At 49.2% G+C, this 26,798-nt stretch overlaps 1 protein-coding gene across 1 annotated transcript in view; it reads right to left on the reverse strand.

Moving 5' to 3' along the window:
* The window catches only part of MSH6 (mutS homolog 6), a 163,117-nt gene that overhangs the window by 27,593 nt on the left and 108,726 nt on the right, over positions 1 to 26,798 (reverse strand). Inside the window, exon 8 of the mRNA XM_085612737.1 lies at positions 12,804 to 12,958. Coding sequence (XP_085468863.1) covers positions 12,804 to 12,958 — 155 coding nt within the window. The remainder of the gene's footprint in view (positions 1 to 12,803; positions 12,959 to 26,798) is intronic.

Consider the following 26,798-nt stretch of genomic DNA (forward strand, 5'->3'; position numbering starts at 1 on the left):
ACAAGAGAGAATGTGTAGTGTCATTTGTGCATCTAATTCCTTTGGCGTTTGCCTTGACTCGCTACACAGTGTACCTCAGTTGGTGCACTATATAGAGCGCCAGCTTCGTACAGGACCCATCAGAAGATGCTAGGAGAAGAAATATCTGTATAGGTGGTCCAGATTTTTTTTTTTTATAACTTACAAGGGTTGGTAAAGGATACCAGGACTGAATGGGCCTACTTTACAGCAAAACTGAATACATCCCAGAACACAGCAAGATGCTCTTAAAAGTCTTCCAGTACCAGGTCACATTAGAAAGGCAATCTTTCTTGGTTACTGGTCCCACAGATTTGGAACCATCCGAGGTGTTAATTAGTTCAACCTGGTAAAGCGAAAATTGAGTAAAAGCAAAGCTGAATCAAACAGCCAAATTGAATATGCTACTTACCAGTATGCATCTGTTCTTGGCATGTAGGGCTGCTGACATTCATATCTGTGCATAGATCGCCGCCTAGTGTTGGGTCCGGATGTTTGCACGTTGTTGTCCTGGAAGAGTCTTCGAAGTATCCTTGGATAGGTGACTCCTCCCCTGGACTACAGTGCGCATGGGCATCCTCTCCATCCTCAGATTGTTTTTCGCCATTGTGGCAGTGATGGAGTAGATACAGAAAGTGATGACCATGCTTGCAATAATTCTGAGAGCTGCAGCTGCGACAGGCGCCGGGGAGGAGGGAGGGCGATATGAATGTCAGCAGCCCTACATGCCAAGAACAGATGCATACTGGTAAGTAGCATATTCAGTTCGAGGCATGTGGGCTGCTGAATTCATATCTGTGCATAGAATACATAGCAGTGCCCTCTATTGGCGGCGGCTACCCGTGCCAGCTGCAGCGGTCTGAAAAAGTGTTTTGAGAACAGCCTGTCCTACAGCTGCCTGCTGTTTTGACTGCACATCTACGCAATAGTGTTTTGTAAATGTGTGTGTAGTGGACCATGTGGCTGCTCTGCATATATCATGCAGGGGAATGTTTCCTAGGAAGGCCATGGAAGCCCCCAACTTGCGTGTTGAGTGGGCTCGTGGTGGAATAGTTAATGTGCGTTTTGCCTTTTGATAACAGATTTGAATACACTTAACTATCCATCTGGCTATCCCTGCTTTGGAGATGGCGTTACCTTTGTGGTGTGGGGCAAAGGCAACGAACAGTTGTTTTGTCTTCCTGAAGGGTTTAGTCCTGTCGATGTAGTACATGAGGGCCCTCCGTACATCTAGTGTATGTAATGCCCTCTCTGCAACAGTTTGTGGGTTTTGGAAGAAAACGGGCAGTTCAATAGTCTGGTTCATGTGGAACTGCGATATTACCTTGGGCATGAATTTGGGGTTGGTACGTAGTACGACCCTGTTGGCGTGAACCTGAATAAATGGCTCTTGAACGGTTAGTGCCTGGAGTTCACTAACTCTTCTTAGGGAAGTGATCGCTACCAGGAAGGCTACTTTCCAGGTAAGGAATTGAATCTCGCATGAGTGTAGAGGTTCAAAGGGTGGACCCATCAGGCGTGTGAGGACCAAGTTGAGGTTCCACATTGGAGCCGGTGGGTGACTAGGTGGAATGACTCGTTTGAGTCCTTCCAAGAATGCTTTGATGGCAGGCACTCTGAAGAGAGAGAGGTGCTGCCTGGTTTGCAGATAGGCTGATATTGCGGTCAAATGGACCCGTATAGAGGTGTACGCCAGATTGCATCGGTATAGGTGTAAGAGGTAACATATGATGTTGTGGATGGATGCGTCCAGCGGGTTAATGTCATTATTACCGCAATAAATGACGAACCGTTTCCATTTGGCTGCATAGCAAGCTCTTGTAGTGGGTCTCCTGGCCTCCTTGATGATGTCCATACAGTCAGGTGGCAGATTGAGATAGCCAAACTCTAGGACTTCAGGAGCCAGATCGCCAGGTTCAGCTGTTGCGGATCTGGGTGCTGAACCTCTCCATGGTTCTGCGTCAAATGCGCGGGTTTGATCCGCAGCCTTTGATGCGGTACCACGGAAAGTTCGAGGAAGGTGGTGTACCACGGCTGGCGTGCCCACGTGGGAGCAACTAGGACGAGTGTCAGGGAGTGTTGTCGGAGTTTGCGAGCCACCAGCGGTATCAACGGTGCTGGAGGAAAAGCGTACGCAAATTTGCCGGACCAGTTCATCCATATCGCATTGCCCTGCGACTGCGGGTGTGGGAATCTGGCGGCGAAGCTTTGGCATTTTGCGTTTGCTTGTCGCGAATAGGTCTATTTCTGGGTGACCCCACTGCTGGAAGTACGGTTGGAGTACCGATGGGTGTAACTCCCACTCGTGCATCTGGTGGCTGTGTCTGCTGAGCAGATCCGCCATCTGGTTGTCCTTGCCGGGGAGGTGTTCCGCCATGAGGAACATGTTCCTCTGAATGGCCCACTTCCACATGCTCTGAGCCAGATGAGACAACTGTGGAGAGTGTGTCCCTCCCTGCTTCTGTATGTAGTACATCGCGGTCATGTTGTCCGTCCGGATCAACACGACCTTGTTGCACAGATGTACTTTGAAAGCCTTCATGGCCAGGAAGATTGCCATCAGTTCCAGAAGGTTGATGTGCATCTTCTTCTGTTGTGTCGTCCATAGTCCTTGCACTGTGTAGTGGAGTACATGAGCTGGAGAGACGCGTCCGCTGTCAGTACTATTTGTGGAACAGGCTCTTGGAACGGTCGGCCCTTGCAAAGGTTTTGTGGATTCCACCAATGCAGAGAGTTGTATGCCCGACCGCTCACCAACACTAGGTCTTTCAACTGTCCTTGAGCCTGATTCCACTGACGTGCTAGGCACTCCTGAAGTGGGCGCATATGTAATCTCGCGTGCGGGACTATGAAGATGCAGGAGGCCATCATGCCTATCAACTGCATAAACACTCGCGCTGGAAGCGAGTGGTTGGGTCTGAACTTGGAGATCAGCGCTTGTATGCCGTTGATCCTCACTAAATTTGGCTGAGCTGTGGCCGCCAGAGTGTCTATAGTCGCACCTAGGTACTGTTGTACGTGTGCGGGCTGGAGATGAGACTTTGGGTAATTTAGTGAGAATCCCAGACTGTGAAGAAGGTGAATGGTACGGGACACGTGGCTTGCACATTGCTGGGCCGATCTCGCTTGAACGAGCCAGTCGTCTAGGTAGGGGTAGACGTGTATGTGCTGTCTCCGTAAATGTGCCGCCACCGTAGCTAGGCACTTTGTGAAAACCCTGGGCGCTGTTGTCACGCCGAAGGGAAGGACTTTGAACTGATAGTGCTGCCCCTGAACAGTGAACCTGAGGTATTTTTTGTGTGAGGGGTGGATGGGTATGTGAAAATACGCATCCTTGAGGTCCAGTGATGCTAGGAAGTCTCCCTGCTGGAGAAGCGGAAGGACTTGCTGTAGAGTGAGCATGTGAAAGTGCTCCGAAAGAATGTACTGGTTCAGGGGTCTCAGGTCTAATATAGGCCTGAGCGACCCGTCCTTTTTTGGAATTAAGAAGTAGAGGGAGTAAACCCCCGTGCCCCGCTCGTGGACGGGTACGACCTCGATAGCGCCTTTTAGAAGCATACTTTCTACCTCTTGCTGTAAGAGCGTCAAGTGCTCTGAGGACATAGGACGGTTTCTTGGTGGTATTGTGGGTGGAGTGGAAGTTAACTCCAGACAGTAACCGTATTTTATAATATCTTTGACCCACCTGTCCGTGGTGATGGAGTTCCACGTGGACAGGAACCGTTGTAGCCTTCCCCCGACAGGTGTTATGTGGTCGGGAGGAAGGGAGAGGGCGTCACTGCTTGTTCTTGGGGGAGGACCTGGTGTTGCCGTAGCCACGTCCTCTGCCCTTGGTACTGGAGCCACGATAGCCACCTCGGGTGTTCTTATCGTAGGTGGTCTGCGTATTACCCTTGTTATATGTTTGTTGTGACCCCTGTCCTCTGCCTGCTCCCTTGTTTCCGGGGCGACGAAAGGAGCCGCTCCGAAAGGACTGAGTTTGTAGGGCGCCCATGGACTTTGCAGTGTCCGTGTCCTTTTTTATCCTCGAGGGTGGCGTCAACCTCAGGCCCGAACAAAAAGTCGGGGTTGACGGGCTGATTAAGGATATTGTTTTGTACCTCAGGCTTGAATCCTGAGATACGTAGCCAGGCGTGACGTCGTAGGATGACGCTAGTGTTGATGGCCCTGGCAGCCGTGTCAGCAGCGTCTAGTGCACATTTGATGGCAGCATTTGTGAGTAGCTGTCCCTCTCTGATAAGGATTTCTGCACCTTCTTTGTAGGGGTCAGGGAGGTGTTGAAGGAGTTGCTCCATTGTGTCATAGTGCGCCCTATCGTAGCGAGCGAGGAGCGCTTGAGTGTTAGCTATGCGCCATATGCTTGCAGCTTGTGCGGCAACTCGCTTGCCGGAGGTCTCCAGCACCTTGGACTCCTTGTCCGGGGGAGGAGCGTCACCCGTTGTCTGCGAGTGTGCCCTCTTGCGGGCATTCGCCACAACGATGGAGTCGAGTGGTAATTGTCCTCTGATGTAAGTAGGATCCCCAGGTTCTGATCTGTATTTCTTATCGATCCTGGGGTTTATCACTCGTGCCCTGGTGGGTTCCCTGAAAATGTCAGTGGCTGGCTTAAGGACCCCCTTCAACATTGGCAGAGTCTTTACATGTCTTTCTGAGGATGCAAAGGTGTCCATTAGAAAGTCATCTTCGATGATATCAGAGTGAAGCTGTACATCATGGTTGTTCGCCGCCCGTTCAATCAGAGCGTTGAACGCCGCAGTATCCTCTGTGGGTGACGTTTTTGCCCCATATAGTTGTGGGTCCTGTGCATCAAGAGGTGCACTGGGGTCTGCAGGGTCGCCCCAAGTTTGGTCAGGGTCCTGCTGGTCATCAGGGTCCGTGTCCACATGGTAGGGGACTTGTTCACCCATGTAGTCCTCCAATGCATCCGTGTCGGAGCGTGTGGGGGAGGCCCGGTGTGGATCCTGGTAGGGTGAATGAAAGGGTTCATACAGGAGAGGTTCTGTGTCCACAGGCAGCTTCCTCTTTAGCGGGATCCTGAAAGGTTCCAATGGCGGTTCCGAAGTTATCCTTCGGTCGTGGAGAATCATCCTGCCAGTGTCGGCGTCGATGACGCGTGATGGAGACGGCTCGACAGGCGTAACCGCAGTTTTGGTGGCCTGTGTCCTGAGTTGAAACGCCTTCGGGATTGTGGATGGAGGCAAGCCGAAGGTAATGCTGGTCGGCACCGACGAAACCGCTGGATCGATCGAACCCGACTGGTCCTGGAGGGCAGCCTTGGTTTTGCAGCCTGGCATTGCGCCAGGCCGTACTCGGGGCGCCTTAGAGGTCGTGGCCCCCGCCAGGGTCGTCGAGGCGGCTGCAGATATCTTCTGCGCCCGTGGTGCATCGAGCCGAGGTGCGGAGATCACCGTCGACGTCTTCGACACGTGAGGTTTCGGTGTCGTCGAGGGAGTGCTGCGAGGCGTAGCAGGCGGGACGGCCCTCGGTGTCGGTGGCGTCGACGCCGGTAACCGAGCAGGTTTTTCGGCGCCGATGGCCTTCTTCCGTTTGTCGACTCCCATGTCGCCCGTCTCGAGTTCGGCACCGAAGTCCCCCTTGGTGCGGTCGGTGCCGACACGGTGCGCCGGCGTCGAAGGTGTTGAAGGCCTCGATCCGACTAGCGCCACTTTCAGTTTCGGTTTCGTAGGAACCTGAGCAGCTTTCGGTTTCGGTTTCGTGGAAGGGAAACCAGCTGGCTTAAGCGGTAATGGCTGCCGCTGAACGTCCGAGGCCGGGCCCGAGGGCGGGGCCGAAGGACTGCGTGATAGGTCTCGGGTAAGGCCCGAAGGCGATCCCTCGACCGGAGCCATAGTCTGTGGCACTGGTGAATTCTCGGTTTGAACAGGTAGGCCTTGTTCATCATCGGAGCTACTCTCTTCGGCCCCTAAGGCCTCCTCGTCGTCTCCTACCTCGGTGTCGTCTTCACCTCTGTGGAAGAGTGACTCGTCGGCCTCGTCCGATCCGGGTTCTTGGTCGGAAACGGGACTGGAGGGTAAGACTTCTACTTCTTCGACGTCGTCCGCGTCGTCGAAGATGTCAGCTGGGGCCGGTGCCGCGTGCTGCGCTTCGAGCCTCGCCGCTCGACGATTCCGCAGAGTCTTCTTTGAACGGAACCGGGCACAGGCCATACATGTCGACTCGTCGTGGTCCGGCGAAAGGCATTTGTTGCACACCGGATGGACGTCGATGTGTGGGTACTTCGCATTACATACCGGACACCTTTTGAATGGCGTCCTCGATTCCATCGTCGAAGTAGTTGATGGACAGGTAAATGCGAACAAAGTCGGTGCTGAAAGTTAGTAAACTAACAGAGAGTATCGAAAACCGATCGATAAACAGTACCGACGCGAACTAAAGGCCTTGTGGCCTCGACAAAATTTTTTCCTAACTTGAGCTAAGATAGCACATCCGAACCCAATGGCGGAAAAAAACAATCTGAGGATGGAGAGGATGCCCATGCGCACTGTAGTCCAGGGGAGGAGTCACCTATCCAAGGATACTTCGAAGACTCTTCCAGGACAACAACGTGCAAACATCCGGACCCAACACTAGGCGGCGATCTATGCACAGATATGAATTCAGCAGCCCACATGCCTCGAACACAATCCTACAGGCTTCAGGTGACCGCAATATATTAGAGTAGAACTACAGGTTTTACATACGAGGGGCATAGTAGCAAAACTGCACAGGTCTTTTTTCACAGGAAAGCGCACAGTCTAATTCACAATTCAGCACCATGTTGCTAAAGGAATATGCTACTTACAAGTATGCATCCGTTCTTGGCATGTAGAGCTGCAGAGTTGTACACTTAGCATAGATCGCCATCTGGTGTTGGGCCCAGATGTTTGGAGTTTGTTTTTGTTCTTGTACAGTCTTTGGAAGTCACGAGTTTGGTGACTCCTCCTTCGGTCCGTACTGCGCATGGGCTTCGGCTCCATCCTCAGATTGTTTTTCGCCAACAGGGAAATGATGGAGCGTAGTAATAACAGTGAGAAACCCATGTGTGTTATATCTAAATAAGATGTACTGGAACGGATACAGGTAGCCGGGGAGGCGGGTGGGCGTGTACAACTCTGCAGCTCTACATGCCAAGAACAGATGCATACTGGTAAGTAGCATATTCCGTTCGAGGCATATGAGCTGCAGATTGTACACTTAGCATAGATTATATAGCAGTACCCAACCTTAGCGGCGACCACCGGTATCCGTTGCAGCGGTTTGAAAAAGTGTCTCTAGTACAGCCTGGCCCACCCTAGCTTGCTGCTTGGAATGCACATCTACACAGTAATTTTTTGTGAAGGTGTGCGGTGTTGACCATGTGGCTGCTTTGCAGATGTCATCTAAGGGTATGTTCCCTAGAAAAGCCATAGAAGCCCCTAACTTTCTTGTAGAGTGGGCTTTAGGCGGAACAGATAATGTTCTTTTTGCCTTTTGATAGCAAATTTGTATGCACTTTACAATCCACCTAGCTATCCCTGATTTAGAGATGGGGTTGCCTTTATGTGGTGGAGAGAAGGAAACGAACAATTGTTTAGTCTTCCTGAAGGGTTGCGTTATTTGTATGTAGTACAGCAACGCCCTTTTAACATCGAGTGTGTGTAAGGCCCTCTCTGCAACAGATTGAGGTTGCGAGAAGAAGACAGGTAATTCCACCGATTGATTGAGATGGAAGGGGGAAATGACCTTGGGCAGAAACTTCGGATTTGTGCGAAGTATGACCTTGCTGTGATGTATTTGTAGGAAGGGTTCCTGTATAGTGAACGCTTGTATTTCACCAACCCTTCTAAGGGAAGTGATAGCTACGAGAAAAGCTGTTTTCCAGGTGAGAAACTGTAGCTCACATTTATGCATTGGTTCCAAGGGCGGACCCATTAGCCGTGTAAGAACTAAATTTAGATTCCATACAGGGGAAGGTGGTGCCCTGGGAGGAATTACTCGTTTAAGGCATTCCATAAAGGCTTTAATAGCGGGCACTCTGAACAGTGATAAATGCTGTCTGTTTTGTAGATAAGCAGCGATCGCTGCTAGGTGTAGGCGTATGGATGAATATGCCAGGTTACACCTGTGAAGATGGAGCAGATAGCATATGATGTGCTGTTTGGATGCATCTAAAGGGTTGATTGTATTGTTATGGCAGTAAATTACACATCTTTTCCACTTTGCGGCATAGCATGCTCTAGTGGTAGGACGTCTGGCTTCCATGATGATGTTCATGCAATCAGGGGGAAGGTTAAGGTATCCAAATTCTAGGATTTCAGGAGCCAGATCGCAGGGTTGAGCTGAGCTGGGTCCGGGTGCCTGATTTCTCCATGGTTCTGGGTTAGTAGGCATGGGGATAGGTGCAGTTTTTGATGTGGTACCACTGATAGTTGTAGTAGTGTGGTGTACCACGGCTGCCTGGCCCACGTCGGAGCTACTAGAATGAGTGTGAGGGAGTGTTGTTGTAGCTTCCTTACCATTAATGGAATTAGTGGGAGAGGTGGAAAGGCGTATGCAAATCTGCCTGACCAGTTCATCCATATCGCATTGCCCTTGGACAATGGGTGTGGGTATCTGGCGGCGAAGCTTGGGCATTTTTTGTTTTCGTGGGTGGCGAAGAGGTCTATCTGAGGATGCCCCCACTGTTGGAAGAATGGGTGAAGAACTTGTGGATGCAGTTCCCATTCGTGTAGTTGTTGCGTTTGTCTGCTGAGCAGATCTGCCATGGTGTTTTGTACGCCTGGAACGTGCTGTGCCAGGAGAAAGATGTTTTGGGGAATTGCCCATCTCCATATGCTCTGGGCTAAGCGGGAGAGCTGGGGAGAGTGTGTCCCCCCCTGTTTTTGGATAGAATACATTGCAGTCATGTTGTCTGTGCGAATGAGGACTGCTTTGCCCGAAATCTGTTTTTGAAAGGATTTTAGGGCTAGAAAGATCGCCAAGAGCTCCAGATGGTTGATGTGGAGCGATTTTTTTTGCTGTGGCGTCCATAGACCTTGCATTGTGAGGTGTAGGAGGTGCGCTCCCCAGCCGGAGAGCGATGCGTCCGCTGTTAGAATCACCTGAGGAACCGGGTCCAGGAACGGCCGCCCTTTGGAAAGGTTTGTGGTGTTCCACCACTGCAGAGAGTGATGTGTTCGGCCGTCCACCAACACCAGATCCGTCAGCTGGCCCTGGGCCTGGTTCCACTGTTGTGCTAGGCACTCTTGAAGTGGACGCATGTGGAGTCTTGCATGGGGTACTATGAAAATGCAAGACGCCATCATTCCTATGAGCTTCATAAACACTCTTGCTGGAAGAGAGTGTTGAGGAAGGAATGTTTTGCGTAAGGCTTGAATGCTTGTGATTCTGGATAGGCAATACCCTTGGAGGTGTCTATAGTGGCCCCGAGATATTGCTTTGTGTGAGATGGTATGAGGTGGGACTTTTGGTAGTTCACCGTGAAGCCTAGCTGGTGGAGCAGTTGGATGGTGCTGTTTGTATGTTGCACACATTGGTGGTAGGACGCGGCTTTTATCAGCCAGTCGTCTAAGTAAGGGAAGACGTGAATATGTTGACGTCTGTGGTGTGCTGCCACTACCGCTAGGCATTTGGTAAACACCCGTGGTGCGGTGGTAACCCCGAAGGGGAGAACCGTGAATTGGTAATGCTGCCCGTCCACCACGAACCTGAGGTACTTCCTGTGAGAGGGGTGTATTGGAATGTGAAAGTATGCGTCTTTTAGATCCAAGGTAGTGAGAAATTCTCCCTGACAGAGGAGCGGGAGGACTTGTTGTAGGGTGACCATGTGGAAATGGTCTGAATGTATGTAGGCATTTAGAGGCCGGAGGTCCAGAATGGGCCTGAGGGTCCAGTCTTTCTTTGGTATTAAGAAATATAGGGAGTAGACCCCTAGATTTTGCTGATTGACGGGGACCTGCTCTATAGCGTGTTTTTGGAGGAGGGAGAGTACCTCCTGTTTGAGCAGTGTGGAATGTTCTTGAGACATTGGACGGTGCCTTGGTGGGATATTGGGTGGGGTAGATGTTAGCTCGAGACAGTACCCTGACCGAATGATTTGGGTCACCCATTTGTCCGATGTTATGGACTCCCATGCGTGGATAAAGTTTTGTAGTCTGCCCCCGACCGGAGTGGGATGGTCTGGGGGGAGCGAAGGGAAGTCATTGAGCGGGTGGGGTAGCAGAACGGGTGGTGTTAGTTTTGCCCCTGCCCTTATTGTTGTTGCCTCTGTAACCACCCCTTTGGTTGCCCTTTGAAAAGGTATTTTGAGGAGGGGACTTGTAAGAGGTAGAGGCGCTATCGGTGGAGAAGCCTCTGCCTGTGCCACGAAAGGATGAGCGTCGAAAGGAACGTTTAGAGGCTTGTGTTTGGAGTGCCCCCATAGACTTTGCTGTGTCTGTGTCCTTTTTCATCTTTTCCAACGCTTCGTCTACCTTTGGCCCAAAGAGAGTTTGTTGGTCAAAAGGGTGATGGAGTATGGACGCCTGGACTTCAGGCTTGAACCCTGAGATCCTGAGCCAGGCATGGCGACGAAGCCGGACACTGGTATTTATGGCTCTAGATGCAGTGTCGGCTGCATCGAGGGCACACTTAATGGAGGTGTTTGTAATTAGTTTACCCTCCTGTATCAGGTCATGAGCCTTGCGCTTGTGTTTTTCGGGAAGGTGCTGCATAAGAGCCTCAAGTTCGTCGTAGTGTGCTCTGTCATAGCGCGCAAGTAGCGCTTGTGTATTTGCAATGCGCCACATGTTTGCAGCTTGGGAGGCGGTGAGTTTGCCAGACGCGTCTAGAAGTTTCGATTCCTTGTCTGGCGGTGGGGCTTCTCCTGAGGACTGGGAGTTAGCCCGCTTTCTAGCTGTGGAGACAACTAGGGAATCTAAGGAAGCAGGGCCCTTAATGTATGCAGGGTCTGTGGGTGCCGCCTTGTACTTTTTCTCTATTCTAGGGTTCAGTACCCTGGCCCTGACAGGGTCTTTGAACACCTTTGCAGCATGCTTGGTGACACCCTTAAGCATGGGCAAAATAGACGTGGATTTGTCCTGAATGTCAAATGTGTCCAGTAGGAAGTCGTCTTCCACTGGTTCGCTGTGCATGTCCACCCCATGGTAGTGTGCTGCTCTCTGCACTAAGTGATGAAACCCTAAGGAGTCCTCTGGAGGAGACGGCCTGGATGGGTATAGGTCGTCCTGAGGCATATCAGGTATGTCAGGGTTGTGGTAGTCTTCCCATGGGTCTGGGGTCCCCGGTGGAGTGGGGTCCATTGGGGCGTCCGCCGGGTCATAATCCGGGTCCCCGTCATCCGGATCTGTGGGCGGGGTCGGGGAGTAATGAGGTAAAGGTGGCGGAGACCTGGGAGGAGGGGGTGGAGGAGGTGGAGGAGGTAGTGGGGAGGGCACTCTGAGGGGAGAAGTGGCAGAGTCCTTCCGTTTGGGTGGTGGAGGAGGAGGAGCCGGAGTGTCAAGGCGTCTTTTCTTGATAATTAAAGTCAATAGCCCAGTCTTTGGATCTTTAGAGAGAGTCTTTTGCAAAGGGTCTGGTGTGAACAGAGCCAGTGGCGCCGAATCGTCCGCTGGTGCCGATGGTTTCGGAGCCGAGGGCTTCGACGGTTTGTGTGCGCCATGCTTTTTCGGAGCCTCCGGTTTTTTCGGCGTCGAAGGAGTTTTCGGCGCCGGAGCGTCGGTGCTGACAGATTTGTGTTTATGTTTGGTCGGCACCGAGAGTCCAGGCTTCGGCACCGGTGGCTTCGGAGTCGAGCTGGGTATCCCTTTCTTCGGTGCCGAATGGTGTTTTTCAGCACCAGGCGTCGGCTGGCTCGAGCCCGAGCTGCCGTGAGACTTCTGAGGCTTCGACCCCGGGCCCGAAGGTGGGGTGATGGAAGCTGTGTGCTTGGTTTTGCCCAGGCCTGCAGGCGAGGGTGTAACCTGAGTCTCTTTGGTTTTGGGCGCGGGGGTGGGAGGGGGTACAGTACTCACGACTCGCTGCGCCGGTGTGATGTCCTCCACGTCGGAGTCGTCTGCCTCGGAAGCGCTGACGTCGTCGTCCTCCTGCTGGGTGTGTAGTTGCCCCGAAGCTTCGGCGTCGTCTCCGAAGATGTCCGGTGGAGCCGCGGTCGAGGAGTGCGCCATGGTGCGTCGAGCTGTTCGATCCCGGATGGTCTTTTTTGATCGAAAAGACTTACAGGCGGGGCAGTCTCTGGCCTCGTGTTCTGGAGAGAGGCAAAGGTTACACACCTGATGGAGGTCGGTGTGGAGAAATTTAGACCCACATTTTGGGCACTTTTTGAACGGAGTCCTTTCCATCGGCCGGGACCGGAGTCGAGGAGGGCCCGAAGGCCGGTGCCGATGTACGGGATGGAGAAAAGTGCCGCTTCGAGAGATGAAGATGATGAAGAAACTCGAAGAAACGAGGATTTTCCGTCGAGGCTGGAACCGTAGAAGTTCGAAGCCGGAGCACGAAGTATCACATCCGAGCCCGATGGCGGAAAAAAACAATCTGAGGATGGAGCCGAAGCCCATGCGCAGTACGGACCGAAGGAGGAGTCACCGAACTCGTGACTTCCAAAGACTGTCCAAAGAACAAAAACAAACTGCAAACATCCGGGCCCAACACCAGATGGCGATCTATGCTAAGTGTACAATCTGCAGCTCATATGCCTCAAACATGTAGTAATTCCAAGTAGTTAACCGGGTTATGATTAGGCAATTAAACAAGGAGTAATGTACAACTTTCAAAGAAGTACATCAAAGAAATGAACTATCTTCACCTACCATATGTCCAAGACGCACTGCAGCGTTGTGTGAATAATCCTCGACCAAAGAGTGGTAGTGTGTAGAAAACAAAGTGCGACATTTTAGATTTTCAGCAAGTTCTTTTACAACCGCATTAGCAATTGCCGTTCCATCAAACGTAGCTGTGCCTCGACCTACAAAGGAAAGTATTCTTAGAACTGTATTGAGTTTTACATATCCAGATTCAAGACGTTCTGACACTATCCTAGAGAAACTATTTGTCTTTAGCCAAATCTGTCACTAAAATGAACAGCTAAACACCATGCTTTGATAGGATGCTAGGTTGAACTAATTTGTGATATGTAGGTTTACAGAGTGCAACAAATAAGAATTACATTTTCAGAGAGAACAGGTTTTGCTCAAAGAAATATAGCATTCAGTGCCGCAAGATGGATGGATTTAAACTTGCATTGAATGTATACATTTTTTATGATTATGGAGCTACTGGCGTGATGGGGATCATGCAACCATACCTTCTGCCCAAGCTGTATCATTTGACTTGGACCTCATTCAAGTACCATTCTAGTCTGAAAATAATCCAATCACGTAGTGATACTGTATCTTAGGTGTGATATACATAACTACTTCAGACTTTGATATCACCAGGGTCGGCTTTCAGCCCTGCCAAGTGTCACACATCAGGCGTGACGCTAACGCATTTCAGCGTGGTGATCCGCATCACCGCACTGAAATGCAAAGTCAAGCATATGTGGCATAGCCTGCCCCGGCTGTCATTAAGACGTAGCGCTGCTAAATAATTCAGTAATGCTGGGCGATTAAAACAAAAAACTAGATTGGCAGCTGTGCTCTGGAAGGCACACAGCTTCCAGCATGCTTGGGGGTTGACTTTACTGAGCTGCAGTGCTATAAAGTAACAGGCTATTTCCGACATGACGGCACGGCATTCCCTCCATGCGTCTGACGTCAGGATAGACAGTGCCCAATGGCTACCGCGACGTCAGCACTCGTGAGGCAGACTTAAAAGTGGCGCGAGCACTACGGGAGGCTTAGGCTGGAGTTGCTCAAAATAATGTTCTGGAGGCTGCAATAAAATATTAAAATCAGTGAAGATCCTCTGCCCTGCTGTGATCGGACCCAACTCCAGGGAGCGCGGCTGCCGCTGGAGCCAGTCCAAATCACGCCACTGAGCTGCTCTGCTGAGCCTAGGGTGACCAACTGGCATTGGTGCAAATTCAGGACGGTGAGTGTGAAAATTCAGGACAAAGGGTCAAAATTCAGGACACAAATTCAGGACAGGAGGTCAAAATTCAGGACAATAGGTAAGTTTTACAGACACATCAGAGGAGGTCGTGCAATAGTATATAAGTAAGCCCAGCCATATCCAAACATATTCAACCATTTGCATACCTATCCATCATGTATCCTTCCATCTATCATTTTACTCATCCATCCTTTCACTCATCCATTATCCATCCATCCACCCTTTTACCCTATCCATCTGTACACTCATCCATCCACTCTTCTACCCATCCATTCACTCATCCATCCATCCAGCCATTTAGCCTTTCACCCATCCAGCCATCCTTTCACTCATCCAGCCATCCTTTCATTTACTCATCCATCCACCCAGTCACTCATCTTTCCACCCATCCACCCTTTCAGTCATCCATCCATCCATCCTCCCTTTCTCTCTCCATCGACCCTTTCACTTAGCCGTCCTTCCTTCCTTCCATTCATCTACTCATCCACTCATGAATCCATCCATTGACCCCATCACTCATCCATCCTCTCATCCATTTATCTTTTCACTCCTTCACTCATCTATTCATCCTTTTGTCCACCTACCCTGCCTTTCACACTCATCCATCCTTACATCCACCCTTTCATCACAGGCAGGGAGACAGGAGCCACCACATGGGGGGGCAGGAGCCATCACAGGAGGGGGAACAGGATCCACCAGGATGTGCACAGGGGTGGGCATGCAGTGTTCTAGTATCATCTTGGTCTCTTCCAGGGTGGGGTAGGGGCTCCTCACCCCCTCCTGGACAAGACAAGGAGAAGACAGGCTTTCTTTCTAAAACGTTAGTTTTGCCATCCCCACTGTGATATACAGTACTTAAAGGAGATACTCAAAGAGAACTGATGTAACTGATTATACTCTACACAGTGTTAGTCGGTGCGATTGTGCCATTTCTTTATTTTATTACATTATAGACTGCATGTTTGAAGAACCGAGGTTTGCTTACAATTTAGTGACCGAAATTAAGCTCTGTGAAGAGAACCACGTGCTGCCTAGGGGTAATCAGGGCCGGTTCTAGGATGTTTGGGGCCCTGGGCAGAAAGGGAATGTGTGAGGCCCATCTAAATTGCAGAGACATGACGCATCCAGGGCTGTTTGCATCTGAATAGATGCCCCTGCTTCTGAAGCTGCAGCCCCTCCCTCTCAGTCACCTTCAAGCACCTCTTAACAGCTCATCAAGGGCGGAAGGTGTGAGGGGAGCCATCCCGCTGTGCTTCTCCAATGCTGCTGGGTATCTGAGCTTTGGTACTGCATCGGAGTCTGTTACACCCGACCTCAACAGCATCTGAGTCAAGAAGGGAGGTGGGTGGAAGCTGTGCCACCTTTAGGGTGGTGCGACCAGTGCCCGGTTAAAATTACTGACAAATGGCATCCGTTAAAAAATCCTTCACGGACAACAGACAGACGGCCGAAATTACGGACTGTCCGTGAAATTTACGGACGGTTGGTCACCCTAGCTGAGCCGAGTGTGAACGCCCAGGTGGCAGGGCCGTTTGCCCCAGGAGTCAGTCGCTGCGGCCACTTGGCAGTCTGTTAAAGCGAAATGCCACGGCTCGCAAGGTGAGTCAGACTTTTAATAAAAATGTCCTTAGTGCAATTCACATTTCTAATTCTATGTGGCTCCACACTGTAGTCTTTCGCAACACCACGTAATCCACGACCCAGCACACTCTCAGGCTGCCGCCCGGCCAATTGTATCCCAGCATGAGGCTGACCCCTAAAATAATACCCCATGTTGACGCGGTGGCTGTCCTAGAGTTGCGTGTGTCATGTGCTGCCAACTGCGCCGGACCGCTTGGCTTTGGGGTCATTTTTACAGGCGGCTGGCATCTTTGCACTTCTGGCCGCCACGGCCCTAGATTACATTGCATATTTGCGGGCAGGTGAAAACGCCACCTCTGCCCTGGTAAATCGGGACAGCATTGATAGCGGCACCACAGGATTGGGACTGTAATATCGGCCCCTCCCCCTTGCAGGGCAAGACTTCGGCTGCAAGGGCAGGAAGAACAGCGGCTTTGAGCTAAGCAGGGAAATCGGGCCCCTCTACCTGGGCAGGCTAAGAATCGATACATACTACTGCACTCGTAGAGCGGGGGCCCGCTGTCAAAGTGGTAGGACAATTGACCGTCATAAGAGAATGTCACTCAGTCGTTAAAATGTCACTCATAATTATAATGAAATTATAAAAATGTCACACAAAGCAATCTGAAACCTTGGCAGCTAAGGGCTTTAGCACTGGTGGCGCCCGGTACAACAATCATTTTTGCCGCCCCCGCACCACATGACCGCCTCCTCTGGTTCTCTCACTATCACCAGGAAAAAGTGCTCCTCATCTCTCGAATCCCAAACTATTGCTAAACACCGCATCACCCCCCTGAGGTTGGTGCCCCCCTCCACAAGTCAGCGCCCGGTGCAGCCGCACTGCCCTAAAGCCGGCCCTGATCACTGAGTCAAAAAGAAACACATCGCAGCCGGAGTCAACATTGGCGAACGGAAGGGGATTTCGTCTTGGTAGCGGTCTCTTCAAGAATCATGATTGCATTGCCACCGCAATGAAGGGAGGTAAAATTGAACGTTTAATCTTCAATGGCTGTTGCTGCTAGTAATTGATGGGCCCGTTAAGATAGGGTCTTCTTAATGTACTATGGGCCAAAGGTTGCACTGGTTGTTTAAATAAGCTGTTTTGTTACTGTGATTAGCAATTAGTCTCAGATTTGTGCTGCAACCATGGACAAAAAAAAGGACTAGTTTGGCACCTTTGAAGTTTTACCTATGAGAACGTAATGCACGATTCTCCAGTCCTGAATACATCTTTTATTTCATGAATGCTAGATGTTTCAGCCAGTAGCAAGGGAACTGAAACAGTTAAACTGTTTATGTATAGCTTACAAAGAATTTTGTTTTATCCAGATTAGTGAACATTTGTTACACTGGTCAATTCAGACTGAAAAAGTATACTTGCATTTTCAGACCTTAATTCGTGCAGTGTTTATGTATAAATCAAGGAATTTGTTTCACTTTTTTTATTGTAACATTTCATCAGCGCGCATTTACGTATTTTTATAACATAAGTAATTGCCGGAAAGTTTCAATCAAATGTAATTAAATGGATTGTGACTTCGAGCACTGAAAAAATATTGTAATTAGCCTGATTTTTGGCTGACTAGGAGCTATGTTGGATGCTACGGTCCCATTTGGAGCACATTCACGGGGTCATGTAATCAGGCAGGGACATAAAGTGAAATGTTTGTGATTTTTACATTAACATTAATGCGCTGCAAACAATGAAATAGCAATGTATATACATGCCATGATTGCTCTATTTTTGGCTTTAATTCTGTAAAACTGTTGCTTGCAACGAAATTGGCAGTATTTTGTTTAAGTTAGGGTAGTGTATATAATAAGATTAAAAAAATGACGCTTACTACAGTTTCCTGTCCAGGGTGATAAACACACACACTAATATAATATAATATATATCTATCTATATCTATACATCTATATATATCATATCATGTGAACAAGGCTCGCGTGAGCTGAAACGCGTTATGACGGAGTAAATAAACCTTTCTGCGGGTCCGGGTCTGTGTCCGTTCTTGGAGCCATCCGCTTGAAGATGGACAGAAAGTGACATGTATCACATACACACATATAATTTTCTCTTGACTTTAGTTCCATCGTTTGGAAAACATCGAGTAAGTGATGAATTATACTGCTCAAACCGGGATATACAAATTTGTCTTGCACTTTGGAAATGGAAAAAAACCCCTATATCTAACATTATGATCCAAACATGTTCAAATATTGCCCCGAATTACCATGTAATGACAATCAACATGCCAATGATATGTTGTCCTTTGTCATGGTTTGTGAACTATTTCAGATGAAAATGGCGTTCTGGATTGTATGCTGCTGCCGAAACCCGTAGATGCCGTCATAGTAAATTAATAAATTTAGAGTAAAAAATTTCCCCATGGGGTGCCATATTATTGCCAAGTACTGGAGTGGTGATTTTCAGAAATTATATACATATATATATATATATATATATTTTATCAAGCACTTCTTTTCCGCGTTTCTTCTCAGCCACGATAAAAAGAGCACGGACCACAGGATTCTTTTAAAATACCAGTTGATTTATTTCGGGATGACTCACACCGATGGAGTGGAGATTCTGTCTTCAATCGCTTTTTTCCTCGTTTTTCTGATTAGTTGGTGTGAGAAAGTGCCATCTTTCTTGCATGGTATGCCCCCACTTTTTGCTGAATGTACTTTGACTGAGTGTGCCCTGGACTCCTGCCAATCAGGTGCCCAAGGCCTATGTTCCTTCCCTACAAAAACCTCAAACCCAAATTGGCAAGCCCTGGCCACATGTCAGCCCCTGGTAAATGGTACCAGGGCCTTGTGACCAGGGAAGGCCTCTAAGGGCTGCAGCGCTCATTGTGCCACCCTTAGAGGCCCTGTACCCTACCTAACACACACACAAACACACACACACTGCCCTTGCAGGCTGAGTGTCTGGGTACAGGACAAAACAAAGTCGACATGGCACACATCCCCGTGTGCCATGCCCACCACCTACACTGCCCTGGCATACATCAGCCACCCCTCTAGCTGGGTGCCCTATGCCAGTGGTGTGGGCACAGGAGCATGAGCCCTGTGCCCCTACAGTACCCAGGTCCATTCCTGGGCCCTGTAAGTGCAGTGCTGCCATTTAAGAGTACATGGTGCTGAGAGCTCGTCAAACACGAACTCCACAGCACCATAATGGCAACACTGAAGACTGAGAAGTTTGGTATCAGCACATTAAACCCGCACTGATGCCAGTGTGGGATTTAATGTACCAAGCACCACAGAGGGCATCTTAGAGATGCCCCCTGAAACCTAACTTACAATCCACGTCTGGTCTGAGAGGCTGCCTAGGCTGCCACACAGCAGACATGTTGCTGGACCCCTGGGTAGGAGAGCCCCTGGGTAGGAGAGCCCCTGCTCTCGTGGCCCTGCAACAATGCACATCCTGGACGAGGTGCTAGGTCTCCTCCCCCAGGATGGACAGGGGGAAGCTTCAAAGGCATGCCGCCTCTTTGAGCTTGCCCAGGCCACTTGCAGCCCCCACTCTGGCGGGAAGCCTGGCCGGAAACCCCAAATAAGGACAGGGGATGTGCCAGCCTGCCAACCCCACCCCTCAGGTGGGGGAAGCGAGGTGAAGCGCATCTCCGGGCGGTTGCCATCTTGAAGATGGGAGGCCCTACCCAATCAGGACTAGGCTACTGCCCCCCTCCCACAGGAGAGTGGCAGAAAAGAGGGTGTACCCACCCCAGGACAGGGACCCATTGGTCCCTGCCCTTTACCTACCTGTAACACCCCTAAATCTAGTATTTAGGGGCACCCTGAACCTTCCTTCCCCAGATTCCAAAATACAAAGAAGAGCAAGAAGAAAGAAGACCACCTGCCGTGCAGCTGCTAAGAAGAGGAAGACACCAACTGCTTTGGCCCCAGCCCTACCGGCTTGTCGACCCTCGAACCTGCTTCTGCTACATCCCGGCACCTCTTGTGGCCAGCAACCTCACAAACCCCGGAGGACCTGGCTACCTTTTGCCTCTAAGCACCTGGGACTCCCATGAGCAGAGGCTCTGCTCAAAATCAACTTCTAATCCCTGGCATCAGCCCAGAACCGCGAACCCCGCACACACTGCACCCGCCAAGCCTGGCCTGTGCCGGAGTGAACAAAGACCACGAGGACGATCCCCCGGCGACTGTGACCCAGAGTCTGGCACTCAAGGACATTCCTCAACGCTCCTGACGACACCTGCAGCCTCAGAACCAGGTAAATTTCTTATCAAGTGTTGATTTGTGCAAACTTTAAATATTCTTTAAAAATCGTGCTAACTGTGAAAACACAATTACTTACCCGTTTTAGATAGAGATCCCAGTACTGAGTCTAGGAGCCCAGTACTGGATTACAAAAGTAACGAGAACCTACTTTACCTGCAACTTGAATTTTCTTCCGTAGGGAATCAGTGACTGTTTTTCTATGAAATTTCTTCTAAGTGTCAACTTTTAAAATAGCTAAATATTTCCTAAAAATCAACAGTAACTAAGTCGACTTATCACCTGTTTCTAAGAACTGTCTCAGGACTGAATCTAGGATCCAGTCCTGGAGTTATAAAAGTAATCCCGAATTTAATCTATAACAAATAACTTAAAATTTCCATTGCGCTCAATGCATTATTGTGTTTGAAATTGTGTTGCCTATTGCAACAACCTGTAACCAGTATTTACAAAAGCCAATTGCATATTGCAAAAGTATTTACCTAAAGCATCTCATTCTGAGAAAGTATATTTTAATACCTATTGTTCAGTTATTGAGTGTGTGAGACCATTTGCTGACTGAGTGTGTACAACAAATGAGTTACACTGTCCTCCGATACTGCCTTACTGCTCGACCAAGCTACCACTTTAGAGAGTAAGGTTATATCTAACTTTAGCCTCTGCCAAACCTCTGGGGACTGTGGACTCTGTACACACTGTACCTATTTGGGAACAGTATATACAGAGACACTTTCTCACAGTTGGTGGTGGGCGTTGGTGGCGGCTCTGAAGATGTTGTGGGCTTCTGTGGATTTGGTGTTCCTCCAGGCCTTTGAGGCGGCGGCAAGTGCGTCTGGACTCTCGAAGTTCGGTGGTGAAAGCTTTCTTGGCGTGGGTGTTTTTTTTCTTGAGGGGGGCTATGGTGTTGGTGCTGTCGGAGATCCATCTGTGCATGGTTTGGGCTGCGGTGATGGCGTCATCTTTTTCGGCGAGGGTTGGGGTGGAGTTTGAGTGATGAGGTTAGCTGGTCGTCGGTGATTCTGGTCCAGTTTCTTCGTGGGAGCAGGTGCTGGTGTCTGTGGCTGGTGGGTGTTCTGAAGGTGAGGTGGACCCATCGATGGTCAGTTCATGGGAGTTCGGTGGTGTGGCTGAAGGTGATGGAGTTTCCTGTTGTGAAGAGGGGGAGTTTCCTGTTGTGAAGAGGGGGTCGAAGGTGTGTCCTTCTGAGTGCGTTGGTTCGGTTACAATCTGGCGGAGTCCAATGTTGTGGAGGTTGTCCAGGAGGGATGTCGTGCTGGGGTCCAGTTGGTTGTCGAGGTGGAAGTGGAGGTCTCCCAGTAGGGTGTAGTTGGTGGACGCAATGGCATGGGGGGAAATTATGTCCCTGATGAAGTTGGTGAAAAGTCCGCCGGGTCCAGGCGGTCTGTAGATGAGGGTTTCTCGGAGGGTGGAGGTAGGGCTGGCCAGTCAAGTCTGTGGGCTCGTCGGGGAGTGTGCTCAGGCGGAGGGTGGATTTGTGGACGATGTGATTGCTCCTCCAGGGCGGGTGGGGCGGTCCTTCCTGGAGATCTTGTATCCTTGGGGAGTGGCAATGGCGATGTCTGGTCCAGAGGTGGTGTTGGTCCAGGTTTCGGTAAAGAATGCTACGTCCGGGGTAGTGCTGTCGAGGAGGTCACAGATTTCAGTGGCGTGTTTGTGGAGGAATCGGATGTTGAGGAGGATGCATTGCAGGGTCTTCGGTTCGGTTGTGTTGTTGCAGGCGGATTGTGCTGGGTCAATGGTCGTGGCAGTGCTGCAGGTGTGCCGGCAGCGGTGACAGCTGAAGGGTCCGTGGGTGTAGACTGGTGATGCTAGCTTGCAGTTGTTGTTGCGGCCTGGGTTCACAGTGTGGAAAGCCGCTGGGTCGTAGCGTTGGTGGTGCAGAGAGCCATGGTTCCTGGCGCTGGTCGCAGTCGGGTCGCGGAGTGGTGCAGACTAGCTTGCCTTTGGCACCCCGGCGGTGCGGCTGCTGCGCGGCCGCCATTAAGTAGGGTTCTGGGAGGGCTGGACAGCTGGCAGCGGGGAGCTGGATTCGGCTGGTCGCACTGGGGGGGGGATGGGGGGGTCCGCGGGGGCAGCGGCAGGGAAAAAAACAGGCTGAAAAAGGTTAAAGGAAAAAGGCAAAGAGAGAGAAAAGTGCAAATAAGGCAGCAAAAGTGCAAGAAAGAGTGGAGGAAAGACACAGAGGACACAGGAGAGTGAAAGGGGGAGATTGAGAGGAGGGCAAAAAACGAGTGAAAAACCGAGGAAAGAGACAGGAGAGTGAAGGGGGGAGCTTGAAATGAGGGGAAAACGACAGAAAATGGAGGAAAGACCCAGAAGGAGAGTGAAAGGGGGGGGGGGGAGATAGAAGTGAGGGAAAAAACAAGTGAAAAAGGAGAGAAAAAGTTGAGCAAGAGAATGGAGACAGAGGTCCAATGGACCACCAGGGATGGGGCGCAGGTGAAACCTGCAGGTAGAGGAGGGCCTCAAACACCAACACTTGAGAGTGCAGGGGCTTGGGGGGGGAAGGCCTCACTTAATGGTGGAGCTGCGAGGGAGGGAGAGCAATTTCACTGACAACGAGTCAGTGGTATTGCTCGCCTGTCCCCGCAGTGGCCGCCATTAAGTAAGGGTCGTATATACATACACACACATATATATATATTTTATGTTACTTACCCAGTAAGCATCTATTCTTGGCATGTAGAGCTGTAGATTCACATGCTTTGCATACTCCTGCCATCTAATGTTGGGACCGATGTTTGAAAGCTGTTTTTCTCCGAAGTATTTACAGTCACGCGGTAAGGCGATTCCTCCTTTCAGTGATAGTGCGCATGGGCATCGACTCCATAGTTAGATTGTTTTCCCGCAGAGGGGGAGAATGGAGTTAGTAAGTGTAGACTAGAGATGCCCATGCGTATGAATGTAAAATTAACTACAACTACAGGAGACCGGAGAGGCGGGTGGGCGCATGTGAATCCACAGCTCTACATGCCAAGAACAGATGCTTACTGGGTAAGTAACATTCGTTTGAGGCATGTGAGCTGTAGATCACATGCTTTGAATGGACTTTACAGCAATACACTCCCAAAGCGGTGGCTAACCTGTAGTGGTTGTACTTCTTTGAAACAGTGTTTTTAGTACTGCTTGGTCTATATTTGCTTGTTGTCTCGCTGATCCAGCCACACAATAGTGTTAGGTGAATGTGTGCGGTGTAGACCATGTTGCTGCCTTACAGATGTCGCCAATGGGAATATTCCCCCAAGAAGGTCCTAGTATCTCCTATTTTGAGAGTGGAATGCGCTCTGTGAGGTATTATTAAAGTTTTTTGCTTTTGGCATAACATCTTTGGATACACTTTACTATCCATCTTGCAATACCATACTTCGATATGGGATTGCCTTTGTGTGGTGGAAAGAAAGGAAAAAATAGCGGCTTTGTTTTCCGAAATTCTTTGGTTCTTTCTACGTAATATAGTATAGCTCTTCTAACAAAGTATGTGTAGAGCTCTCTGCTACAGAATAAGATGGAGGAAAGAACACAGGTAACTCAACTGATTTGATTGATATGAACGGCAGAAACTACCTCAGGGAGAAATTTAGAACTGGTTTGAAGAACCACCCTATCTTTGTGAAGTTGAAAGAAAGGCTCTTGTATAGTTAATGCCTGAAGTTCACCAACTCTCCTTAGTGAGGTTATTGCTATGAAGAAAGCAACCTTCCATGAGAGGAAGTGTAACTGACATTTGTGCATCGGTTCAAAAGGTGGATCCATTAGCCTTGTAAGGATTATGTTTAAGTACCACTCTGGTGCAGGTAGAACTTTTGGTTGTATCACCATTTTTAATTCTTCCACCACTGCAGAGAGCAATGGGTGCGGCCGTCTACCAACACTAGATCATTTAATTGACCCTGTGACTGATTCCACTGACGCGCTAGATATTCTTGCAGAGGACACATGTGAAGCCTTGCGTGAGGTCCGATTGCAATACAGGGTGCCACCATTCCCAGTAGTTGTTTAAAACTGGCTGGCAATGGTTGATTGCATTGAAAATGTAGTATTGTGGACTTAATATTGTGAACTCTGGCAACACTGGGAGAGGCCAGAGCTTTGAGAGTGCTGGGGGAAGCTCCTAGATAAGACTGCACTTGTGCAGGGCACAGGTGAGATTTTTGTGCATGGATTGTGAAACCCAACTGATGAAGTAGGTGGGAGTGGGACTGGTTCTATAGCCCTTTTGAGTAATAGAGATTGCACTGCTTGTTGAAGCAAGTGCTGGCGATCTGGTGACAATTTGTGATATTGAGGTGGAATGTTTGGAGGGTTGATGGTAAGCTCCAGGCAATAACCATGTTGAATACTTCTAGTCACCCATTTGTCGGTCGTTATTGATTCCCAAATGGGGAGAAAGTCTTGGGGTCTTCCTCCGACAGGTGTGAAATAGTCCGAGGGAAGTCTGGGGAAGTCACTGCTTATTTGGGGAAGGGGAATTGCAGGGTGTGGTGTTTTAACCTCTGCCCCAGGGACTATTTCCCCTATAACATCCTCTGAAACATCCTCTTGAAAAAGATGATTGGGAATTATTTTTGTAAGAGGAAGTGTTTTGATCTGTCCCTGTGGACTTGGACCCTCCCCTGTAAAAGGAGCACCGAAAGAAACCTCCGTTGGAGGGAGATTGAAGCGCTCCTATCGATTTGCTACATCTGTGTCTTTTTTCATTTTTTTGAGCACTTAACTTCAGGGTCAAAAAGATGTTTCTTGTCAAAAGGTATATTGAGAATGGATTGCTAGACTTCCGGTTTGAACACTGAAATCCGCAATCAGACAGGTCTCCGGAGTAGGATGCTAGTATTTACCTCTCTAGCTGCAGTGTCAGCCGCATCTAGAGCGCATCTAATGGAAGTGTTGGAAATTAGTTTACTTTCTTGAACAAAATCCTGAGATTTGGACTTCTGCTCATCTGGGAGAAACTGTAGTAAATGCTCTATTTCGTCCCAGTGGGCCCCATCGTATCTTGCTAGGATACCTTGGGTGTTAGCAACACTTCAATGGTTAGCTGCTTGCGCAGCTTTACGTTTGCCAGAAGCATCAATTCGTTTGGACTATCTAGGGGAGGAGCCTCCCCAGACGCTTGAGAATTAGCTCGGTTTTGAGCATTGGATACTTCTAAAGAGTCAAGCGGTAACAACTTTAATGACAATAGGGTCTGTTGGGGAAGGTTTGTATTTTTTACCTACTCTAGTAGTGAGGATTCTATCACGTACAGGATCTTTATAGATATCGTCTGTGTGCCTCAACATACCCTTGAGAGTATAAGTATTGTAGACCTCGGTCTGACAGGTTATCCAAGATGGGTCCCCAGATGTCCCCCTAGTCATGTGATGCATAACTAATTCATTGTAATGTATTGGTATCACCGTTTTACAACTGTATAATTTGTATGCCTTGTATCCTCCTGTATATAGTACCAGTCACAATCATTCCTGAATGTCAAGTTCACAACATAGCGGCCCCCTCGTCTGCGTCACCTTGACGATCAGATGAATCCAGCCGCGGTCTCAAGGCGTGCAGGTTTACACGTTCCCTCTTTAAGAATGAGATGGTCCCAGGGCACTCGGACGCGAGATGCCCGCAGTGATACATCCCCTCCTACGAGGTAAGGCAACGCTTGAAATGCAACGCACATAACGAGGTCAAGTTGAATTCCCCTCTGTTAGTTGTTTGAGCACCGCCGCATCTGTCATTCTCAATGCCCTTTACTGTAACGCTGACCTTTGAATGCGTTTTTTACTGTTTTAAGCGCTGTGACTATACTAATCTCACATTGTGTTGATTCTTTATATAAATTAATAGTCGCTCGCCTCGGGACTGTCAGCATCCCAGCTCCCCCACCTTCTTATCGGTTTATCACCATACGTCCTTTGCAATTTTGTTCGTATTTTCACAAATTGGGCAACAATCGGGCACGTGTAACTTTAAATGACATAACCTAATTCATGATTCTTGTTAATATGAAGTCCCCTTCATGAGACTGCTATTTGGCAACAGCACTGAGTATGTGCACTTGCAGATTATTTCCCCTCCTAATGGCCTGTTTTGTCCTTAGAATCACGCCGATTTAGTCGGCACATTCCTTCCTTTTGGAACAAGTGGTCCATAGGGGTTGTACACGGATTTTGATATTGGATTATTCCTGTGGCCTTCTTTCATTAAGTGTTGAGTCCATAATCCGTGATTATCTGATCGGCTTCCTCGCATAGTATTACATGGTACCATACAGTGCACTGACGTGCCCCTTTCCTCTTCTGTTTGCAGTGTTCTGCATTTTTGTATACCAGGAGCGACCAGCCTCATCATTTTAACTAGCTAGCTAGGTGAGCCTCATTGCCACAGTGCTTCCTAGTTCTACGCACCCCCTTACGCTGTATTATTACTGATGCTATTTTAACCTACCTTGTAGGTTGCTCCCCCTTGCTCCTGATAAAGACCCCCTTGTAAGGGCTGAATCACCCTCTTCCAACATCCTGGGTCGAACTTTACATTCAATTCAGACCTGTACTTATTATTCAAAGCCCTAAAGCAGATCAATTATTATGCATTTGTGGCATCGCATGATTTGGGCTGTTTAGCTAGTCTGTTCAAACATTGTTAGACAGGTCTCTTTCATCAAATGTATATATTGTAAATATTGTCAATTAATTCCTGCCATCACTTCTTCACCCTTTCACGGGCACTATTTTGAGCACTAACTTTAGCTTTCACTATGGAGCAATCGCTGAAACTGAACTGATTATTATTGTGTATATATATATATATATATATATATATATATATATATATATATATATATATATATATATTAGTTTTGATTAGCAGGTGGA

Source organism: Triturus cristatus, chromosome 6 (genome assembly GCF_964204655.1).
Source record: "Triturus cristatus chromosome 6, aTriCri1.1, whole genome shotgun sequence".
Taxonomy (NCBI): domain Eukaryota; kingdom Metazoa; phylum Chordata; class Amphibia; order Caudata; family Salamandridae; genus Triturus; species Triturus cristatus.